The sequence below is a fragment of the Artemia sp. Qi Xiang Cuo genome, chromosome 2 (genome assembly GCF_049724085.1).
Source record: "Artemia sp. Qi Xiang Cuo chromosome 2, ASM4972408v1, whole genome shotgun sequence".
Lineage (NCBI taxonomy): Eukaryota > Metazoa > Arthropoda > Branchiopoda > Anostraca > Artemiidae > Artemia > Artemia sp. Qi Xiang Cuo.
This window is the reverse complement of record NC_142795.1, coordinates 40,199,675-40,220,490: the sequence shown is the minus strand read 5'-3', so window position 1 is coordinate 40,220,490 and position 20,816 is coordinate 40,199,675. Positions and strand designations below refer to the sequence as shown.

At 37.2% G+C, this 20,816-nt stretch overlaps 1 protein-coding gene across 1 annotated transcript in view; it reads right to left on the bottom strand.

Annotated features, from left to right (window-relative positions):
- Positions 1-1,078: 1,078 nt before the first annotated feature.
- The window catches only part of LOC148955224 (midasin-like), a 46,667-nt gene continuing 26,929 nt past the window's right edge, over positions 1,079-20,816 (bottom strand). Inside the window, exons 6-7 of the mRNA XM_089106666.1 lie at positions 4,396-4,609; positions 1,079-1,487 (exon numbers count right to left, since the gene is read on the bottom strand). Of these exons, the coding sequence (XP_088962792.1) occupies positions 1,079-1,487; positions 4,396-4,609 (623 nt within the window). The remainder of the gene's footprint in view (positions 1,488-4,395; positions 4,610-20,816) is intronic.

Genomic DNA, 20,816 nt, shown 5'->3' with positions numbered 1-20,816 from the left:
AGTGGGTCATAACGGGATAAAAACTTTAAAAAATCAAAAATTAAGTCTTTTATAAAGTCAAACTTAAAACGAACAGAGATTACCAAGAACGAAAAAATATAAACTAAAAAAGAAAAATTAAGTAAATTATATTTTTGGACTTGAGATGAAGGAGAATTATGAGAAATAGGAGTAGGGTGGCACATCCTTACAAAGATTTTCTCGTTTCATTATGACATTAAAATTATATACGTATCATATTCAGTAAAGCGCAAGTGACGCTTCGACCTTCGGATTTTAAGGGGGCGGTGGTACCCTTCTTATTTGTGCTAACATCAATTTTACGTTTAATTTGGTTATTCATTTTAATTCCTGTTTCTTTTAGCTTTCATTATTCACTCATCCTAATTTCTAGTATTTTTCAGTTAATCTTGATTATTCATTTTAGTTTATGTTTATTTCAGGCTTCATTTATCCATTCATGATAATTTATGCTCGTTTTGAGTTTGATAGTATTTAACTCAGTTCCACTCATTTTAGGTTTTGATATGCCTCTTTACTTTTCGTCGTGAATATTGTCTTTTCGTTAATGTCTTTGTCAAATATAGAAAATCCATGGAAACTTTTCTACTAACACTAAATTACAAACCTTATATGTCGGAAGGGAAGGTTATTAACTTCTTCTATAGGTTAGTCTGTACAACAGTAGCTTATGTTGCTTAACCCTTTGACAATCAGATTTACATAGCTTAAAAAAGGCAGTATCGTTCACTTCTTTTTGTAAGCTATAATTTAAAAAACTTTAACAGTACTGCCAAAAAAAAAACATATCAAAAGCTGAAACAGAAAAAATAGCTTCGTTAAGTCTAAATTAAGTAAAGCAACAAAGAGAGTTGAAAGCAAATAACATTCAGAAATTCACATATTTGAATAATTCGCTAAGCTATTTAACGGTTTTTGTCACCCGAAGCTTTGCGACTCAGTATCTTTTGGGATGAGCAGGGGTTTATAGGTTTGAATATTTAGTGACCTATGAAGAGTACTTAAAGAAAAAAAGCAAAAAAGCTAAAATGATTCAAACATAAAAACCCTGAAAAGCTCACAAAATAGACCTAAACTTTAAGAAAAATAACAGAGAGTACAAACCTTTTAAGTTCTTCTTCTGCATAATTTGAGTAGCTATCAATCCTTCAACAACAGGATGTGATTTTCTATCTAGCTGAGTGAGAAAACTCAAACAGAAGGCCTCATAAACAGACCTTGGCACACTACCGAACATATTAGTGGCAGCGATGGTAAGGGCACGACAGAGGGTTCGAAGACTGTAATGGGGCTTGTGACCAGTTCCATCTTCAAGAGCACGAACTGCTTCGCTTCGTATTTTCTGGTAGAATTTAACAATTCCATCAATTTGAGTGCTAGTCACGCTCAGACCACGAAGATAATCTCCTATTAAAATCCTCAAATCTGTCTCGCTTGTTACTTCCTCAACGAAAAATTCTGTGAAACTAGAAAATCAAAAGTAATAAACTTAAATTTTTTAGAAGCAAAAACAAGAGAACAGTGTTAACAGCAGTTTCAAATGTCTTGAATTTTGACAAGTCAATTACAAAATGATAAGTTAATATATGCGGAAAATTAAGACTTTGTTGCTGTAAAATATTAAATAATGGTTATGCCTAGATATGGACGCCTAGGCATGCATTTGAATAGACTAAAGTACATCACTTGATACAAAATACATTCAGACTTAAAACAAGTAAGCAAAAAACAAATATGAATAATAAACTGAAGTATGAAGTCTCTCGGTGTAACCCATTGCGAGTATTATTGTTATAGTCTTTTGCGTGAGAGGGCCCTTACTAAAGTACAAACCTCAATTCATCGAAACAAACTAATCAGACTGTGGGCCTCTTTAAGCGCATCTTATAACTTTCTAAGGCACAAAAAGAGTCCACAATATGGTCAAAAGGTAAAAGCATTAATGCGCACTAGCTGGTACCCAAAGAAGGGGGAGGGGGATCTGGAACCGGCCTTCCTGAACTCTCAATATCTGTTCAACTATTCTAAATGCACCACACCTTGCACCTACAAGTCATATCTATCGGGTAAGATATAGTTGTGGTTCGGTCAAGACTAGTACAAAAGGCAATTCCGAATCTCTGGCTTTAAGACTAGGAAACAATTTTATGAACTATTCTCCAAATTATTCATCTTTAAGGGGAAGTTGCAACGCCCTCTGGTATTTTAACTTGTACTTGGAATATAATTACTTTGTACTTGGAATAAATTGCAGTTATTGGATACAAAAAAAAACTAAAACATTGGCATAGCCAGGAGGTGCAGCCCATTTCAGTAAAAAAAGCAAGTAAATTTGCTAAAAAAAAAGAAAAAAAGAAATAAATACCAAAAACACAGCCTTTTAGAAGGTTCAGAACCATCTGTTTTTGATCTTCATAGCTATACCTCTGTCGAAAACGAACTATAACTTCCTGTCACACAATTAAGTTTTTAACACTATTTTTTGCTATAACTTTTGTAAAACTAAAATTTGGAAGTAGTAAATTTTTTATAGTCGACTGTAAGAGCTCTAGTAATAACTTGATTAGGTAATACGGCATTCTAAAGTCTTATAATTGCCATAGATACCATGCGAAAAGATAAGTATTATTGAAACCGGGTATTGTAACAGAATCGATATATCGATGTGGAACCAGGAATAATTACAGAATCAAGAAAAATTATAGCATCATCCCATTACTAGTATATAAATATATATATATATGTAAATATATATATATATACATAAATATACATATATATATATATATATATATATATATATATATATATATATATATATATATATATATATATATATATATATATATATATATATATATATATATATATATATATATATATATATATATATATATATATATAAAAGTACCTAAAAGTAAAAGGTTCTAAAAGTACCCAGTGGCTTCGCCACTGGGTACTTGGCACACGGAAGGCTTGTATATATTGACTCTCGTTAGCACTTTCGTAGTTTAAGGCGTCTTTGTAGGTTTGTACTAGGGTTGGTGCTACAGCTTGTTGGCGTCAAAAATTATGACGGCATTGTTCTTCTAATCAATATTCCTTTGTTCTTCAATTTCGTCTTTGATTCTTTGTAATCCTTGTTGTCGCAAATCTTCTAACTGCATATTTCTTTGTTCTTCACTTTTGTTTTTGATTCGTTGTAATCCTCGTTATCGCAAGTTTTCTAATCGTATGTTTCTTTGTCTTCATTTTGGATTTTCATTACTTCAGATATTTTTTCGATGCCCATTGCTTGAGCTACTCGGATTGTTCTTGTCTCATTTGATTTTCCAGGTTGATCATTTTCATCAAGATGGATAAGACTAGATTGATGATTTCCTCATCAACAACCTACAGTCTAATGCTTATAGATAACTGAATTTTGTCTGGAACCTCTAATGTTCAAACAGCTCAAAATGCCATTTCAATTGATATCAGTCAGCATTGGGCTCCAACTTTGGCTTTGCCCCAGAATAGTAAGGGGTGGACAAAATACTATCCTTAGTATACAAAAACGCTTAATGTTAGAATTTTCAAAGCTAGATGAAAGTGTTTTACTAAATGACGTGTTTAAACTACTTGCAAAAAAGCGATCGTATGTAAAGCATAGAAACAGAATATTTGTATAAACTTTCAAACCTAAAACCTCTTAAATTTATTGAGTATCTGTGAAACAATCCATAGCACTTTACTTATCGTCGGAAAAAAGATGATATTGGAAAATCTTCCTCACTTTCTAATTTTTATTCCTGAAGTTGGCTATTTGCTGCTTTTTTCCAATAATACTGTGTTTTTTCTAATTCCAATTGTCAACACTTATGTCATTTGTCAACACTGAAGATTCCAGTCCTATGATGTCAAAATTGCCAACCCAACAACGACCCATGGAGAAAGGCAAATCCGTAAAAAGAAAAAAAAGAAAAAATACAGACACCTTATACGACAAATTTAACGTTCTACATCCTAAAGTTAATTTTTTTTTTTTTTTAAAGGCTTTTCAGGATCTAGGCCTGGGCTTCCTCCATTTATTTGAGGGGACTAATGAAAAACAAATAATTATTTTAGGGTATCAAGTTGCTAATAGCATCATATAACTAATGGAGAATAGAAAACGTGCATAATTTGTCCGAAAAGAGATTTGAGAACATGAGATATATTCATTGAAAAGAAAAATAAAGAAAATGGTTTAAATGGTTTAAATTAATTGAGAATTTACGGAGTAAAAATGAAATAAATACGCAAAAAGAGAGAAAAGAGAAGGAAAAAAATTATGCACAAACAAAATAAGCACAAACTTAACATAAAAAATAAGGAGGCAATAGGTAAACAAACCGATTTCTGATTCCTGGGGGTAGGTCCTTCTTCCCAACATCTGTTGCAGGGTTCATGCAGGCAAACAATCTGAATTCGGGATGAATCTTCAGAGGCTCTCTGTCGCCCTTTTCAAATAAAGATAATGAGCTACCCTCTCCTTCTAATAATCCAGAAAGACATTCCAATGTTTCAGCAGAGGCTAAATTGATTTCATCCAAAAGAATCCAGTCACCTTGAAAACAAGTCAGTCAATAACGAAGACCAAATATTTTTAAAATGTTTTCAAACCTAGAATCTCAGAATTCAGATGGTGCAAATGCATAGAAATAGTAAGCAATACCTCCAAAGAAATAAAGAAAAAGGAAAAGACCTACTTATTAGCATTTCCAAAATTAGAACACTAAATAAATCAAATGAACATATTTTGCATGATAGCCTATTGATTGGCAAATAACGAAGTCTTAACTCTTATTGGCAATGAGTTACCAATGCAGAACCAAATCTACAGGTTTGGTAGTTTAAGACAGTACTGAACTAATGCAAGAACAATAGAGTATCACTTACAAGGTTGAATTTTACATTTTTGGGCGGTTCAATTTTGTTTCTTTCTGGGTCTCATAATCATTTTAAATCTAAAGATCTCACTCTATTGGACAATATTATTTCAATTTGCACGGTTTTTATTGCATATACCTCTCTGGTACGAAGATATAAAACTCGTATCTTAGAAAATATTTTCAATCATTGCTGTTGAATTTGGAAGACCTTGCTAGCTACTAGTACATGCAATTGAGCATTTTATCATTGAAATCTGGAAAATTATACTCTAGCTTTGATACCCTTCTTGTTTTTGTATTTTTTCTCTCCACATCTTTTCTCATGTTATTTAAATTTCCCAAGATCGCTGCTGTGCGTTTTGATTTGTATTCGTTGCGCTCAACTTTACATTTTTCTTCTCTTTTCATCTAAAATACTTAAGTTTTAGTTAATTACAATTTTTCAAGCACAGTAAAAGTGGCTACAATCCAAGCGACATCTTTGTTACAGATCAAACCAGCAGGGAGGGGACCTTCTCGCTGACATTGCTAAAAAAAAGATTCTCTTCTAAAAAAAAGTTGCGGATATGAAGATAGGAAATATGCACTTTGGCATATTTTCCGTCCCCCAACCCCAATAAGAGTAGAATCTATACGCATTAATGCTCATGGACATAGGTCATCATCCAGAACCCTTTCACGATCTTGATTAAATCAGCGTCTTTTTCCTTCTGCCACTTTTGAGAACCTATGCAACTTCTTAAAAAAAAACTGGTTTTATTCTATGAGTATAGTTTGTGTGAAATTGTCGGAAGGCTTAGCTTCCTTTCAGCTTCATTTAACATTCATGCTCCTTCGAAACACTTTCGTCTCGAGTTAAAAGGCAAGTAAGAACTTTTAATTTGCTCTTCCGAGCCTTTATGATTTGGAAAAACAGCATTTTATGCTATCCATAAAACCACTCTTTTATTCTTTTAAACTTCCCATTAAATCCATGCAAAATAGAAGCCAGCTGAAAGCTGAAACGTAGCATTGAAACTAAGTTTACGGCTTATATATATATTAGGCATTTCAAGCCAAGTTTTATGTCAATTCAAACATGGTGAAAGAAGAATCACGTAGGTAATCAAAAAGATGTTCTGATTAGTGCTCCTAAAACACCTGATGCAAGCAAACTCTTACTTGGGCTAATACTCAATACCTAGAAACTCATATATAAATCTTGCTTTAGATTATACACCTTCACAATTTGTTTTGTTAGTATAAGAAGTCAATTATCAAATAGACTGTAGCGTTACCAGTTTTAGAAAACGTATGTTATCTAGCCAGGCCAGATTTTTTCAATGTGGAAGGGGGAGGTTGATGCTTTAAAAAAAGCTAATTTTCAGACCTATATATAACGATTTGTTTTACGTTTTCGTGAGGCATAGGCAAAATTTTCTTACACAGTCATGGAAAGGAATACCTCCCCCCAAAAAAAAAATCAAATAAATAAGGTATTAGTGCATTTATGTATGGGTAACCTGATTAGGCCTACTAAAGCGAAATAAAGACTTTTGTGTTCCTCATTAACATCTTCATAAAATCTACACTTTCTACATAATGCTTGGTCACTCGTCGACTCAAGCCGGTATAGACATTTTGACGTTACATTATGGAAGCTGCATATAGTTCTTGCTTGGTGCAAAAAAGGATCTTTTTCGCTTGTCCTTGAGCCAGAGCCTGCAGCGTATCAAGCGAATGGCCAGAGAGGACTACCTGAAGTTCTTCAGGAAAGCAAACGTTCCTTCGAGCCACATTTTTTTTCAGGAGGGGGGGGGGGAAGGACTGTTAAAGCAGGCAAGCAAGCAGACATTAGTTTCACATCGTCGTTACACTTAAATAGCGACGTGCATAAGTTGTGCGTCGGTACCCGCTCCATTGACATTTTTTTTTTTTAATCTACAGAAAAATTGAAAATTTTACAGAAAAAAGCGCCGGCATCTACTGTTCAAGTCATTTATGGGGAAAAATCAGAAGACTGTGCATAAACGAACTATATCCTGAGTCAACCAAGAAAGATTCGTGTCTTGATTTGGTGCAAGCAATTTAGAGACACCATATGGGTCTGTGGCCGTTCTTCCACAACTATCGAGATTTTTAGCTGAACGGTAGGCCACCTTGTTAGAAGCAAAACTATGGAAGCATTTAACTATCTGCATTATTAGAGAAACAAAGTCGGCCTGCGACCCCTCCCCATTTCCACCTTCAATTTTTTTGAAGAAACAAGGCAGACAATTGGTATCTCGTTTGAAACGGAATCATATTTGGATTTATTACATCTCTTCCTTTTCTACCTTTTCCCGGCCTCTTCCACCCCAACCTCTCAACTGAAAGGCAGGCATGTTACACCTTCTCTGAACCAACATCAAGCAAGGTTTTTCAATTGGTATGGTAGAAAAACCAAAAAGGGTTGGAAGCCCCCACCTATTCCAACTTTTTAGCACAAAGGTAGAAATAATATTTTAAACGGATTCATAGAAAAAAAAATCAATATAAACCATTGGAGGCACACACAGGGCCTGTGACTCTTCCGATATCAACCCCCCCCCCCTCGTCACCGGTTTTTCAGCAAAAAGATAGGTGGATATTTCTTATCTATTGGCTTGAAATTTATGGGGCATGTAACTTGGGCCATAGAGATCTAAGAATGGTGATTTTCAGACATACTATCTTTCTTCGTCCTTCGCATAAAAATTTCGAATCCATTTTGAATTTAAGGGGCAATTATTTGTGAAAAAAGGACAAAAATGATAGATTTTCAGAGGCGTATGAAATTTCTGTGCCCACTTTTGACACACCAACCCAATGAAGCTTCAAAGTGTCATTTCTTCTTAATTACAGGGAGTGACTAGCATGGAAGACCATAAAGAACGTCCATCGTCAGAGGGGAAAGGTTACATACTTGTGCTAAAACATCCACCTTCTCTTCACTACCAATTCAATTTTATTGTAGGAAAATTTGTCTTCATGCAAGTGGTTATAAATAAAAGTGAAATCCTACGATATAGTTTCGGATCTATTAAAAAAGTGTTCATGGGGCCATCACTTTATGATATATTAATTAAAAAAAACTTTTTCCACAAAATAAGTTTTTCAAACAAAAGTAAAGAACTCCATTAAACCAAAAATGAACGAAAATAAAATCAAATAATCTACTAAGTGTTAAACTACCACAAAATAAGTACCGATAAATAAATGAAACCCAAAACGAACAGAAATTACAATAAATAACCGAGTCAAACTCAAAACGAAATTAACATGAATAGGGCTCAAAACCCCTATGCCTTCCCAAGGCCAGAACATAATTTGCACTTTCCTAAAAAAAATACAAATGAATGTGCATTGTCAGTTTAATATAAATATACTCATATTTAGTAATCAAAATGTTAATATTAGTGGATTCATTAAAGTTATAAAGTAAAAACATTTATATTTTTTTCCGAAGAGAATGTTTTAGGCTACTGTGCTAAAACATTAACTAAAAACATGCACTGAAAAATAAAACCTAAAAGAACTAAATAAAGTTCGTAAAAAGAAAGTTTCACTGGCATAAATTTGAGCCAAATGCCCGTAATGAAACAAAAAAATATTCCAAGCAAACGAATGATGGCATACACTAGTACGCAATAGGTGCTCGTAGGCGGAGCTTAAAGGCAAGTTAGGAATGCAGTCGCATTATCCGTACCCAATCACTTGAGTACAAGGTCTGAATCTGGAAGGTTGTAAGTTTTTTACTATAAAGTTTTTAATATTTTTTGAAACGGTGTAAGAAAGTCTTTGAAATGTCGGAAAGAAGAAGCTGTAATAGTAGGAAGGAACAAGATTGTCTGTATAGGAATATCTTAGCCATGTCGGAAAGAACAAGATGTACCGTAGTAAAAACATCGTTAGACCAACGAAGAAATATGGGCATACAAATTAAAGAAAGAAAAATGCTTGGAAAAGTAAAGAAAAACAGGACAAAGTGTTCAATTACAAAAGTATGCAAAGATGTATTGACAAAGACGGTAGAAACACGGATTGTAACAACAAGAGTTGAAAAGAGAATGGACCTGGAAATTAAAGATAGAAAAAAAGTTGATTTATCAACCTTACAGCGAGAAATGGAAGTAGTGGATGGTGAGATTCGCCGTGTTCAACTAGAGGTTGAACTACTGAAATATTTGGTTGAAGAAGAAATTGATGAACTTCGAACTATTTTGGAGAGGAATTGCTTAAATAGTTTTGGAGATTCTATGCCAAGGTGCCCTAACTTCATTTCAACTTTAATTAATTTTTAATTAATTTTTCTGTTTTTAGATGCTGAGATGCTTATAAAAACCAATATTCTTTTCAACTTCAACAAAATTTACAGGATTGCGGTTTGGAAAATTCTCGTTTTCTGAATAACAAAATTACGTTTTTCCTTAAGCTAGTGTAACATTCTTTGTAAGTTAGTTTTATATTATGCATGCTTTTCTTGAAGATGATCTTTTTGCCTTAAATTTGGATATATATATAAGGAGAGAAAAAGAACATCTTCCCGGTACTTTTTTTTGGCATAGAAAATGGTAATTTTAGCAAAACCAGGCGACATGAGCCTGGTTTCGTCTCGGGAAAGAGAACTATCACGAAGAGTTTTAAAAAGTTTATTGAACCGAGTATATATTTGTTATTGCAGTTATTATAAATAAATATGAGCTAAAAAGATTTGTATGTAAAGAGAAAAAAAATAAATTTTCAAATAATGTGGTTTAAGAGATAATGATAACAAATTCAGTTCATGAGTTTAAAAATTTTTGTTGGAGGTAATGGCGCTCTTCCAAAGTCTGATCCCATGCATTCATTTTTAAATCATGGATGAATGCACGTGCCTCGCGCGCTGCGGATCGACAACGTAATCCTCATAGAACAGAGTCACGGGGATGCTCGTACCCCACATCCTGACCGAACGAGCGCCGCAAGAAACTGAATCTACAACCTTAAATTCCCCATCGCTCGGAGGACTGAAATCACAGGCGATCCTGCTGAGCAAGAGCGTTAAGTCAAGTTGAATTTTTGTAATGAAGGTGTGACTTTGGTCTACCGCCTGCACCAACTCGCTCCGCATAGTTACCCTTTCTCAGAAGACGGTGGATACTTCCCACTGGAAATTGGAGACCTGCCCTGCTTGAACGGGACTTTGCCTTTCCCTTCACTTTTCCACCCTTTCCTCTTCCTGACATGGTTTCTAGGATACGAAATTCGCTTGGACTCTAATCACGAACAAATATAAATGATGTCTGGTCTTGAAAAGCTAAAGCGCAAACAATTTATACTCCAGCCGGCGAACTCAGTTCCTCTGACAAAAATTCTGTGCGCGAACTCAAGCTTGTATAAAAGCGGGTAAGAGGAAAATCCTACCAACTAATCAAAAATTTGAATAAAGCCATTCCAAACAAACACAAGTAAGGCCGAAATTCCTTAGCTCGCACACAGAGAAATGTTAACCTGGGTACGGCGGTTTCCGCCGTATAATACAAACACACGGACAGCAAATTATTCATTTGAAAATTAGAGTTTCATCAATCAATATTAACATGGATCAAAACTTTGAATTAGAAATATCTTTTTATTGCGACTGTGCGATTTGCAATGGTCGCTATCATGATTTCAACAATTCAATAGAAGAGGACAATCTGGATGAAATGGAGAGAAAAAGGGCAGGCCGCAAAAGGAGGTTTGATATGGCAGAAAAAGAAGAGACATAGAAAAGATGGATATCTTTACAGGGATAGCTCACGGTCTTCAAGAAATAGTAGAGAAGACAGCTATAAGAGAGCTAGGACATACAGGGCTCCAAAATTCTTCAGGAGGAGCTCATAGGTTTTCAAAGAATTTTCTGCTTTATATGCTTATTATATTGCAAAAAATTATATAGAGCATAAAAAGTCAAAATTCGAAGTTTCTAGATTTCAAAAATATATATTTCTTAGGATCTTTTTAAAATAGTATTTTTTTTAAAGATATTTTTTTTAATTAATTTTTTTAGTAAAGAGAAAAAAATATCTTCATATTATGTTTGGTAAGAGAAAATTATAACAAACTCAGTTCCTGAGTTTAAAAAATTTTTTTGAAGGTAATGGTGCTCGTCCGAAGTCTGCTCCCGTGCATTCATGGCGCATGCAGGGCTGACTTCACGTGCCTCTGGATATCCGGCTAGCCACCGGAGAACTAAATGCACCCAGGGACGGTTGGGCTTGCAACCCTCCTCCTGAAATTACTTGCTACGAAAGGAGCTGGATATACAGCCTCGAATGCCCCATCGCTTGAAGGACTGACAGCACTGGTGACCCTGCTGAGCAAGAGCGTTAAGTCAAGTTGAATTTTTGTAATGAAGGTGTGATTTTTGTCTGCCGCCTGCACCAACTAGCTCCGAATAGTTGCCCTTTCTCAGAAGACGGTGGATCCTTCCCACTGGAAATTGGAGACCTACCCTGCTTGACCGGGACTTTGCCTTTCCCTTCACTTTTCCACCCTTTCCTCTTCCTGACATGGTTTCTAGGATACGAAATTCGCTTGGACTCTAATCACGAACAAATATAGATGATGTCTGTTCTTGAAAAGCTAAGAAAAGCATTACTTGCTACGAAAGGAACTGGATATACAGCCTCAGATGCCCCATCGCTTGGAGAGGACTGACATCACTGGCGACCCTGCTGAGCAAGAGCGTTAAGTCAAGTTGAATTTTTGTAATGAAGGTGTGATTTTTGTCTACCGCCTGCACCAACTAGCTCCAAATAGTTACCCTTTCTCAGAAGACGGTGGATACTTCCCACTGGGACTTGGAGACATGCCCTGATTGACCGGGACTTTGCCTTTCACTTCACTTTTCCACCCATTCCTCTTCCTGACATGGTTTCTAGGATACGAAATTCGCTTGGACTCTAATCACGAACAAATAATAAATGATGTCTGATCTTGAAAAGCTAAAGCGCAAACAATTTATACTCCAGCCGGCGAACTCAGTTCCTCTGACAAAAATTCTGTGCGCGAACTGAAGCTTGTATAAAACCGGGTAAGAGAAAAATCCCTCCACCCCCTCCCCCATCAATTGAGGCCCTCAATGTCAACTCTAATCACGCGATTAGACTTTCTCGACAAGATAGTTCTCTTAGTGATACCCCTTTTAGCTGAGCAGATAATACTCGCTTTTAATTAAGTGAGGGGGACTTGGGAGCTAGCTAAAACAACCAAAATATGAGGGAGTCTGCCCCTTCCGCAACATTCGGTCTTTATGCTAAAATCTTAATGTTCTCTAAAAATACATCCTTTAAAATTCAACGGTCCTTTCGTTTAATCAATCTCTCTTAAAGAAAGAAAGAATGGTGACAAAAAGTAAAACTTAAAAAGGAGGATTGAGTAAGGGAGCAGTCCCCCTCATATGCAGTTATTTCTGCTTGTTTTAATTTTTAATATTGCTCTTTACTTTTAAGTCAAATTTTTTTTATTTCTAACCCTTGGTCAAATCATGCCCAGGAATCCCTGTTCATTCCCCTGGGACCTTTTTTCAGAACGAAAAATACCCCCCCCCCAAAAAAAAAACATGTACCTTTCCCAATAACAAATACTATAGCCTATATGAATTATGGGCAAATTAAATAACTTACAGCCCTTTCCTAAGGGACTATTGGGGTCAATACCATCCTAACTTTAAAAGACAAGTTATTTACCTTAATTCAAACTTTGGGGCAAAAATAAGGCCCATAATGGATCTGTTGTGCTCTACGCTGATACTACTACTAGCTACTAACAACATACCGAAGCATCAAGCTGGCTGGGGCCAACACTGCTACGCAAGCTCCTCCTCCATCCCAATCCATTCAAAAGCCTCCCTCTTTACACCCTCCTAGATAGTTCCCCTTTCATTTAAATCTTTCTTTATGACATCCTCTCGACAAAACTTAGGTGAGATTAACATATGTACAAAGTTGAATGAAATGGATAGTCCCAAACAAATTCGGTACTGTTCTAAAATCTGGGAAACACCTGAGAATGCGACTCGAGAAAATCAAAGATCAGATAGGCCTTCCCCGGTAATTTCCTATCTGACGCTGTATAAACAAGGGGTTTCTCACTCTGGGAACTGTATTTAAACTTTAATTTTTGGGAGTTTAGGGGGGAAAAGGTACCTAGGTTAGGTTACAAATTTAATATATGCTATGCTTTACCCCCACCCCCTAATGTGCAAAAATATAGTCGAAATTTGCTTCTAAACTATTATACTTTTAACCTATTTTTTTATTTCATTAGCATTAACCAAACTTCACTTCTCGCGTGTTTCCCAGATTTTAGAACAGTACCAAAAATTCTTATGGCTTGATATTCCATTCTTTGTCATTTGACAATGACATGGATAAAAAATCAGCAAAAACACCTGACAAACGCATGAACACATGACACCAAAAACGGTGTGCGTGTAACTGAACCACCTTGTAACTGAACCATAAGCAACTTAACCCCTGTAACTGAACCACCGTGCAACTGAACCCCTGTATAATCGAATCCCTGTGCAACTGAACCCTCGTGTAACTGAACCACCAGGCAACCAAACCTCATTTAACTAAACCCTCGTGTAACTAAACCCTCGTGTAACTAAACCCCCGTGCAACTCAACCCCAACTAACTGAACCCTCGTATAACTAAACCCCTGTGCAACTCAACCCCAATTAACTGAACCCTCGTGTAACTAATCCCCCGTGCAACTCAACCCCAATTAACTGAACCACCCTGCAACTGAACCGCCGTGCAACTGAACGATCGTGCAACTGAACCACCGTGCAACTGAACCACCGTGCTACTGAACCACCGTGCAACTGAACCACCTTGCAACTGAACCATCGTTCAACTGAACTACTGAACTCAGTTTTTCAGTATTCTAAAAAAATGAGGCAAAATCATTGGGTAAAACACAAGTTAGAAGTTTTACATATTCAACGTTGTTGGAATTGTTTGTCATAGGCAGCGCAATAGCGTTGCCAAAGTAAAGAACGATGTTGGCACAATGTATTATTATTATTATTTAGACCAGGGCACTTCGTATCGAAGGAGTTGTCATAGAAACTTCAAAAAGGACTCATTCGATTGGAAATTGAAAGGACTAGTGCCATTTTTAATAGTCAAAAGTGATTTGAGGGCAACTAACCCCCTTCCACGCCCTCCTTTTCCCCAAATACATCCAATCGAAAGTTTGAGATAACCATTTTTTTCAACGTAGTTGAAAAGTCCGGAAATTATGTATTTGAAGATGACAACCCCCCTACAGCCCTCGGGGAAAGGGTTGTAAGTTTTACCATGGAGTTATATAAGGTATTTTTAGAAAGCGTTGTCGTAGAAACTTCAAAAAGGGCTAAGGGTTGTTAATTTTCGAAAAAGATCGGAGGGCGAATGCTCCCCCCCCCCTCCCTTCATTTCATCAAACACTTCCGATCAACATTTTGATGTAACCATTTTGTTCAACGTAGTTGAAGGGTCCGGAAATTATATCTTTGAGGATGACAACCCCCCTCCCCAGAGCCTGCAGGGCTAAGGTTGTGAGTTATGTCCTGGGGGCATATAAGGTTCTTCTCGAAAGCGTTGTCGCAGAAACTTCAAAATGGGCTCACTCGATTGGAAATTGAGAGGGCTAGTGCCCTTTTTAATAGTCGAAAGTAATCGAAGGGAGAATCCCCCCCCCCGCCCATCCTTTCCCTAAAGACTTCCGATCAACATTTTTGCCATTTTGTTCAACGTAATTGAAAGGTCTGGAAATTATGTCTTTGAGGATGACAACCCCCTCCCCCCCCCCTACAGCCCTCAAGACAAGGGTTGTAAGTGACGCCCTTGGGGCATATAAGGTTTTTATAGAAAGCGTTGTCGTAGAAACTTCAAAAAGGGCTCATTCAATTGGACATTGAGCGGACTAGTGCCCTTTTTAATAGTCGAAGGTGATCAGAGGGTAAATGACCCCCCCCCAAGTCCATTATTTTCCCAAACCCTTCCAATCAAAACTTTGATATAGCCATTTTTTTCAACGTATATGAAAGGTTCGGAAATTATTTCTTTGAGGATAACAAATCCCCCCAGCCCTCAGGGCAAGGGTTGTAAGTTATGCCCTGGGGTAATATAAGGTTTTTATAGAAAGCGTGGTCATATAAACTTCGGAGGGGGTTCATTAGATTGGTAATCAGAAGCTCTACGGCTCTTTTTAAGAGTGTTCGGAGGGAAGCTAACCCCCCCCCCCCATACACAGACACACGTCGTTTTGTCCCGAAATGCATCTAATAAAAATTTTTAGATAACCATTTTATTCAAAATTGTCTAAATAACATATAAAAATGCTTTTGGGGTTGAAACAACCCCCTAGAGCCTAGGGGCAAGGGTTATAAGTAATGCCCAGGCGGCATTTAAGGTTTTTATGGAAGGAATGGCTGTATAAACTTTAGAGGAGGCTCATTTGGTTAAAAATTGGAAGTTCTAGTTGACTTTTAAGAGTCAAAAGTGATGGAGGGCAGCTAGCCGCCCCCCAACTCCCCCTTTTCACCAAACGAATCTGATTAAAATAGTTAAATAGCAATTTTGTTCGAAATAGTCCAAAGAAGTAAAACAAGGACTCTAGGGTTGACACAACCCCCCAGTGCCCTGAGAATAGGGTTTTAAGTATGGGCCTGGGGTCATATAAGGTTTTTATGGAATGGGTGGCCGCATAAACTTCAAATGGGGCTCATTTGTTTTGAAATGGAAAGTTATAGTACCCTTTTTAAGAATCAAAAGTTATTTGAGAGCAACCAGCCCCCCCCCCCAATCATCAGTCTCCCAAAGACATCCAATCAAAATTTGGAGATAGCAATGTTGTTCATTGTAGTTGAAGAGTCCGGAAATTATGTCTTTGAGGAAGACGCCCCCACCCCATCAGTCTCAGGGCAAGGGTTCTAAGTTTTGCCCCGGGGGCATATAATGTTTTTATAGGAAGGTTGGTTGTATATACTCGGAAGGGACTCATTGGGTTGGTAATTTGAATTTCTAGTGTCCTTTTTAAGAGCTAAAGTGATCAGAAAGCAGTTACTCCCCCCCCCTCAACACGTCGTGTTTTGCCGAAATACATCGAATAAAAAATTTTTAGACAGTCATTTTATTCAAAATATTCCAAAGATCGTATAACAAAAGGCTTTTGGGGCTGAAACAAACCACCAGAGCCTAGGGACGAGGGTTGAAGTTATGCCATGTGGCATTTAAGGTTTTTATAGAATTGATGGTTGTTTAACTATAGAAAAGGCCCATTTGGTTGAAAATTGGAAGTTCTAATTCTTTTGAAGAGTCAAAAGGGTTGGAGGGCCTTTAGACCCCCCCCTCCCCGATGACACCTCTTTTCCTCAAACGCATCTGATTGAAATTATAAGATAGCAATTTTGTTCAAAATAGTTCAAAGAACATACAAAAATGTCTCTAGGGGTGACATCCCCCCAGCACCCTGGGGATAAGGTTGTAAGTTATGCCACGAGGGCATAAAAGGTTCTTAAGGAATGGATGGTCATATAAACTTCAGATGGGGCTTATTTGATTTGAAATTTGAAGTTATAATCCCTTTTCAAGAGTCAAAGTGATTTGAGAGCAACCAGCCCCACCTCTCCACGCTCATCATTTCCTTAACATCTCCAATCAAAATTTGGAGATAACAATTTTGTTCATCGCGGTTGAAGGTTTTGGAATTTATACTTGTGAGGAAGACACACACACCCCCCCCCCTACAACTCTCAGGGAAATGGTTGTAAGTTATGCCATGGGGGCATATAAGGCCCATAATTTGCACTTTACTAAAAAAATACAAATGAATGTGCATTGTCAGTTTAATATACAAATACTGATATTTAGTAATTAAAATGTTAATATTATTTGATTTATTAAAGTTATAAAAGTTAAAAAATATTTATATTTTTTCAGTAAAGTGCAAATTATGTTCTGGCCTTGGAAAGGCATAGTGGTTTTGAGCCCTAGTCATGTTTTGCTCGTTTTGAGTTTGACTCCGGTATTTATTGTAATTTCTGTTCGTTTTGGGTTTCATTTATTTATCGATGCTGCTTTGTGGTAGTTTCAAGGTAGATTATTTGATTTTATTTTTACTCATTTTTAGTTTAATGGAGTTCTTTACTTTTCTTTGAAAAACTTATTTTGTGGAAATTTTTTTTTTAAGTAATCATTGAAAAGACAACAAACTGTCTACCGTTAGAAGACAAGCGACAATAAAAATCCATATATAGAAGCCTGCCGAGTGCCGGGGGCCAGCGACGAAGCCGCCCGGCTCCCGGTTCTATATATATATATATATATATATATATATATATATATATATATATATATATATATATATATATATATATATATATATATATATAATTTTCTCAAGAAAATTTTGAGAAGTTTTTGAGTAAATTCTTACTCATTTTTGGTTTAATGGAGTTCTTTACTTTTCTTTGAAAATCTTATTTTGTGGAAAGTTTTTTTAATTAATTTTAAATAAAATGTTTATCTCAAAGTTATTGATTGCATGTATTTGGGGAAAAAAGAGGGTGGGCTGGAAGCCTCTCGATCATGTTCACCTCCTGAAGAGCAAACTGAATCTAGTGACTCGCCATTATATGAGCACCACTCCCCCCAAGTTCATAAAAAATATTTTCCATAGTAACCTTATGTGTTAACATTGAGTAACTAGCTTAATTACAGCCGTTGCTCCAGGAGCTGCTGACGGGGTTGTTAACCCCACAGGCATGGCTGTTTGACCTTTAGACTATTTTGAAAAAAAATTATTTTGATCTGATGCATTTGGGGGGGGGGGAATCGGGGTTAAAAGGGAGAGACTGATTGTCCTCTGATTAACTTTGATTATTCAAAATTGAACTTGAAATTTCAATTTCCAATCAAATGAGCCTTCTACAAAGTCTGTACGACCATCCCTTCTATTAAATTTTAATAATGGGTAACTTGCAATAACCTACAGCCCTTGCCTCGAGGACTGTGGGGGTTTTTGTTAATCACTTTTATTAATCACGTTTTATTCTTCGATTAGAAATTGAAAGTTTTAGTGCCCCTTTTAAAAGTCAAAAGTGATTGAGGGCAAGCAGCCTCCCCCCCCCGGGAAAAAACCTCCTGAAAATTTCCCCTGGAACTACCACTTCGTGGAAAATACCCCTCCCCCTTGAAAATACCTCCCCGCAAAAAATATCCTCCCTAAAAAGACCCCTCCTTGTGGTTGGTTAGTATCCAATCATTTTCGACTTATAAAAAAAAACTAGAAATGTCTCGGGATTATAACTATTTTCTACCTCTATCCTCCTCTCGTCTCTCCCCCTCGAGCTAATTCTGTATTTTTCCCAAGGCTCAATGAGAGTTGAGATGTTTTGGCATTAAAATGCCACCTTTAAGGTATCTCCCTCTCTCCCTAGCTACAAAAAAAAAATCAGAGAACCCCAATGCAGAAGTTTCAAGTACCTTTTTAAGTTTTGTATTTTGTAATTGGAGTGGCTAGTACCCTTTTTAATAGTCGAAAGTGATTGGAGGGCAACTAGCCCCCCCCCCACGCCCATCATTCCCCCAAACACAGCCAATCAAAAATTTGATAGAGCCATTTTGTTCAGCGTACTTGATTTCCAGATAGAAAATATCTTTTTGAGGATGACACTCCCCCAAAACCTACGGGGCAAGGGTTTTAAATTATGCCCTGAGGGCATATAAGGTTTTTATAGAAGGCGTTGTCGTAGAAACTTCAAAAAAGGCTCATTCGATTGTGAATTCCATGGGCTAGTGCCCTTTTTAATAGTCTAAAGAGATTGGTGGGCAACTAGCCGCCCCCCCCCCCACCCCTCAGTTCCCCAAACACAAACAATAAAAATTTTGAGATAGACTTTTTGTTCAGCATAGTTGATTTCCAGATATAAAATATCTTTTTGTGGAGGACACTCCCCCAAAACCCACGGCGTTAGGGTTTACACTAATGCTCTGAGGGCATATAAGGTTTTTATAGAAGACGTTGTCGAAGAAGCTTCAAAAAAGTCTCATTCGATTGGAAATAGAGGGCTCGTGCCCTTTTTAATAGTCGAAAGTGATTGGAGGACAAATAGCCCCCACCCCCACCCATCATTCCCCCAAACACATCCAATCAAAATTTTTATATAGCCATTTTGTTCAGCGTATTTGATTACCAGATAGAAAATATCTTTTTGAGGAGGACACTCCCCCACAACCCTCGGGGCAAGGGTTTTAAGTTATGCCCTGTGGTCATATAAGGTTTTTATAAAAGGCGCTGTCGTAAAAACTTCAAAAAAGGCTCATTCGATTTGAAATTCAAAGGGCTAGTGCCCGTTCTAATAGTCAAAAGTGATTGGAGGGCAACTAGCCCCCCCCCCCCGCGCCTGTCATTCCCCCAGACACGTCAAATCAAAATTTTGAGATAGCCATTTTGTCCAGCGTAGTTGATTTCCAGATAGAAAATATCTTTTTGAGGAGGACACTCCCCCACAACCCTCGGGGCAAGGGTTTTAAGTTATGCCCTGTGGGGATATAAGGTTTTTATATAAGGCGTTGTCGTAGAAACTTCAAGAAAGGTTCATTCAATTTGAAATTCAAAGGGCTAGTACCCTTTTTAATAGTCGAAAGTGATTGGAGGGTAAATAGCCCCCCCCCCTCACGCCCATCATTCCCCCAAACACATCCAATCAAAATTTTTGAGATAGTCATTTTGTTCAGCGTACTTAATTTCCAGATAGAAAATATGTTTTCGAGGAGGAAACTCCCCCACAACCCTCAAGGCAAGGGTTTTAAGTTATGCCCTGGGGGCATATAAAGTTTTTATAGAAGGCGTTGTCGTAAAAACTTCAAAACAGACTCATTCGATTGGAAATTCAAAGGGCTAGTACCCTTTTTAATAGTCGAAAGTGACTTGAGTGCAACCTAGCTCCCCCCTCACGCCCTTCATTCCCCCAAACACATCCAATCAAAATTTTGAGATAGCCAATTTGTCCAGCGTAGTTGATTTCTAGATAGAAAATATGTTTTTCAGGAGGACACGTCCCTACAACCCCCAGGGCAAAGGTTTTAAGTTATGCCCTGGGGGCATATGAGGTTTTAATAGTAGGTGTTGTCGTAGAAACTTCAAAACAGGCCCATTCGATTGGGAATTCAAAGTGCTAGTGCCCTTTTTAATAGTTGAAAGTGATTGGAGGGCAACTACCCCTCCACGCCCATCATTCTCCCAAACATATCCAATCAGAATTTTGAGATAGCCATTTTGTTCAGCGTAGGCTAGTTGATTTCCAGATAAAAAATATGTTTTTTTAGGAGGACACTCCCCCACAACCCTCAGGGCAAGGGTTTTAAGTTATGCCCTGGGGGCATACAAGGTTGTATAGAAGGCGTTGTCGTAGAAACTTCAAAAAGGCTAATTCGATTGGAAATTCAAAGGACTAATGCATTTTTTAATAGTCGAAAATGATTGGAGGGCAACTAGCCCCCCCCCCCCACGCCCATCCTTCCCCCAAACACATCCAATCAAAATTTTGATATAGCCATTTTGTTCAGCGTAGTTGATTTCCCCATAGAAAATATCTTTTTGAGGAGGACACTCCCCCACAACCCTCTGGGCAAGGGTTTTAAGTTATCCACTGGGGTCATATTATGCTTTTATAAAAGGCGCTGTCGTAAAAACTTCAAAAAAGGCTCATTCGATTTGAAATTCAAAGGGCTAGTGCCCGTTCTAATAGTCGAAAGTGATTGGAGGGCAACTAGCCCCCCCCCCCGCGCCCGTCATTCCCCCATACACGTCAAATCAAAATTTTGAGAGAGCGATTTTGTAGAGCGTAGTTGATTTCCCGA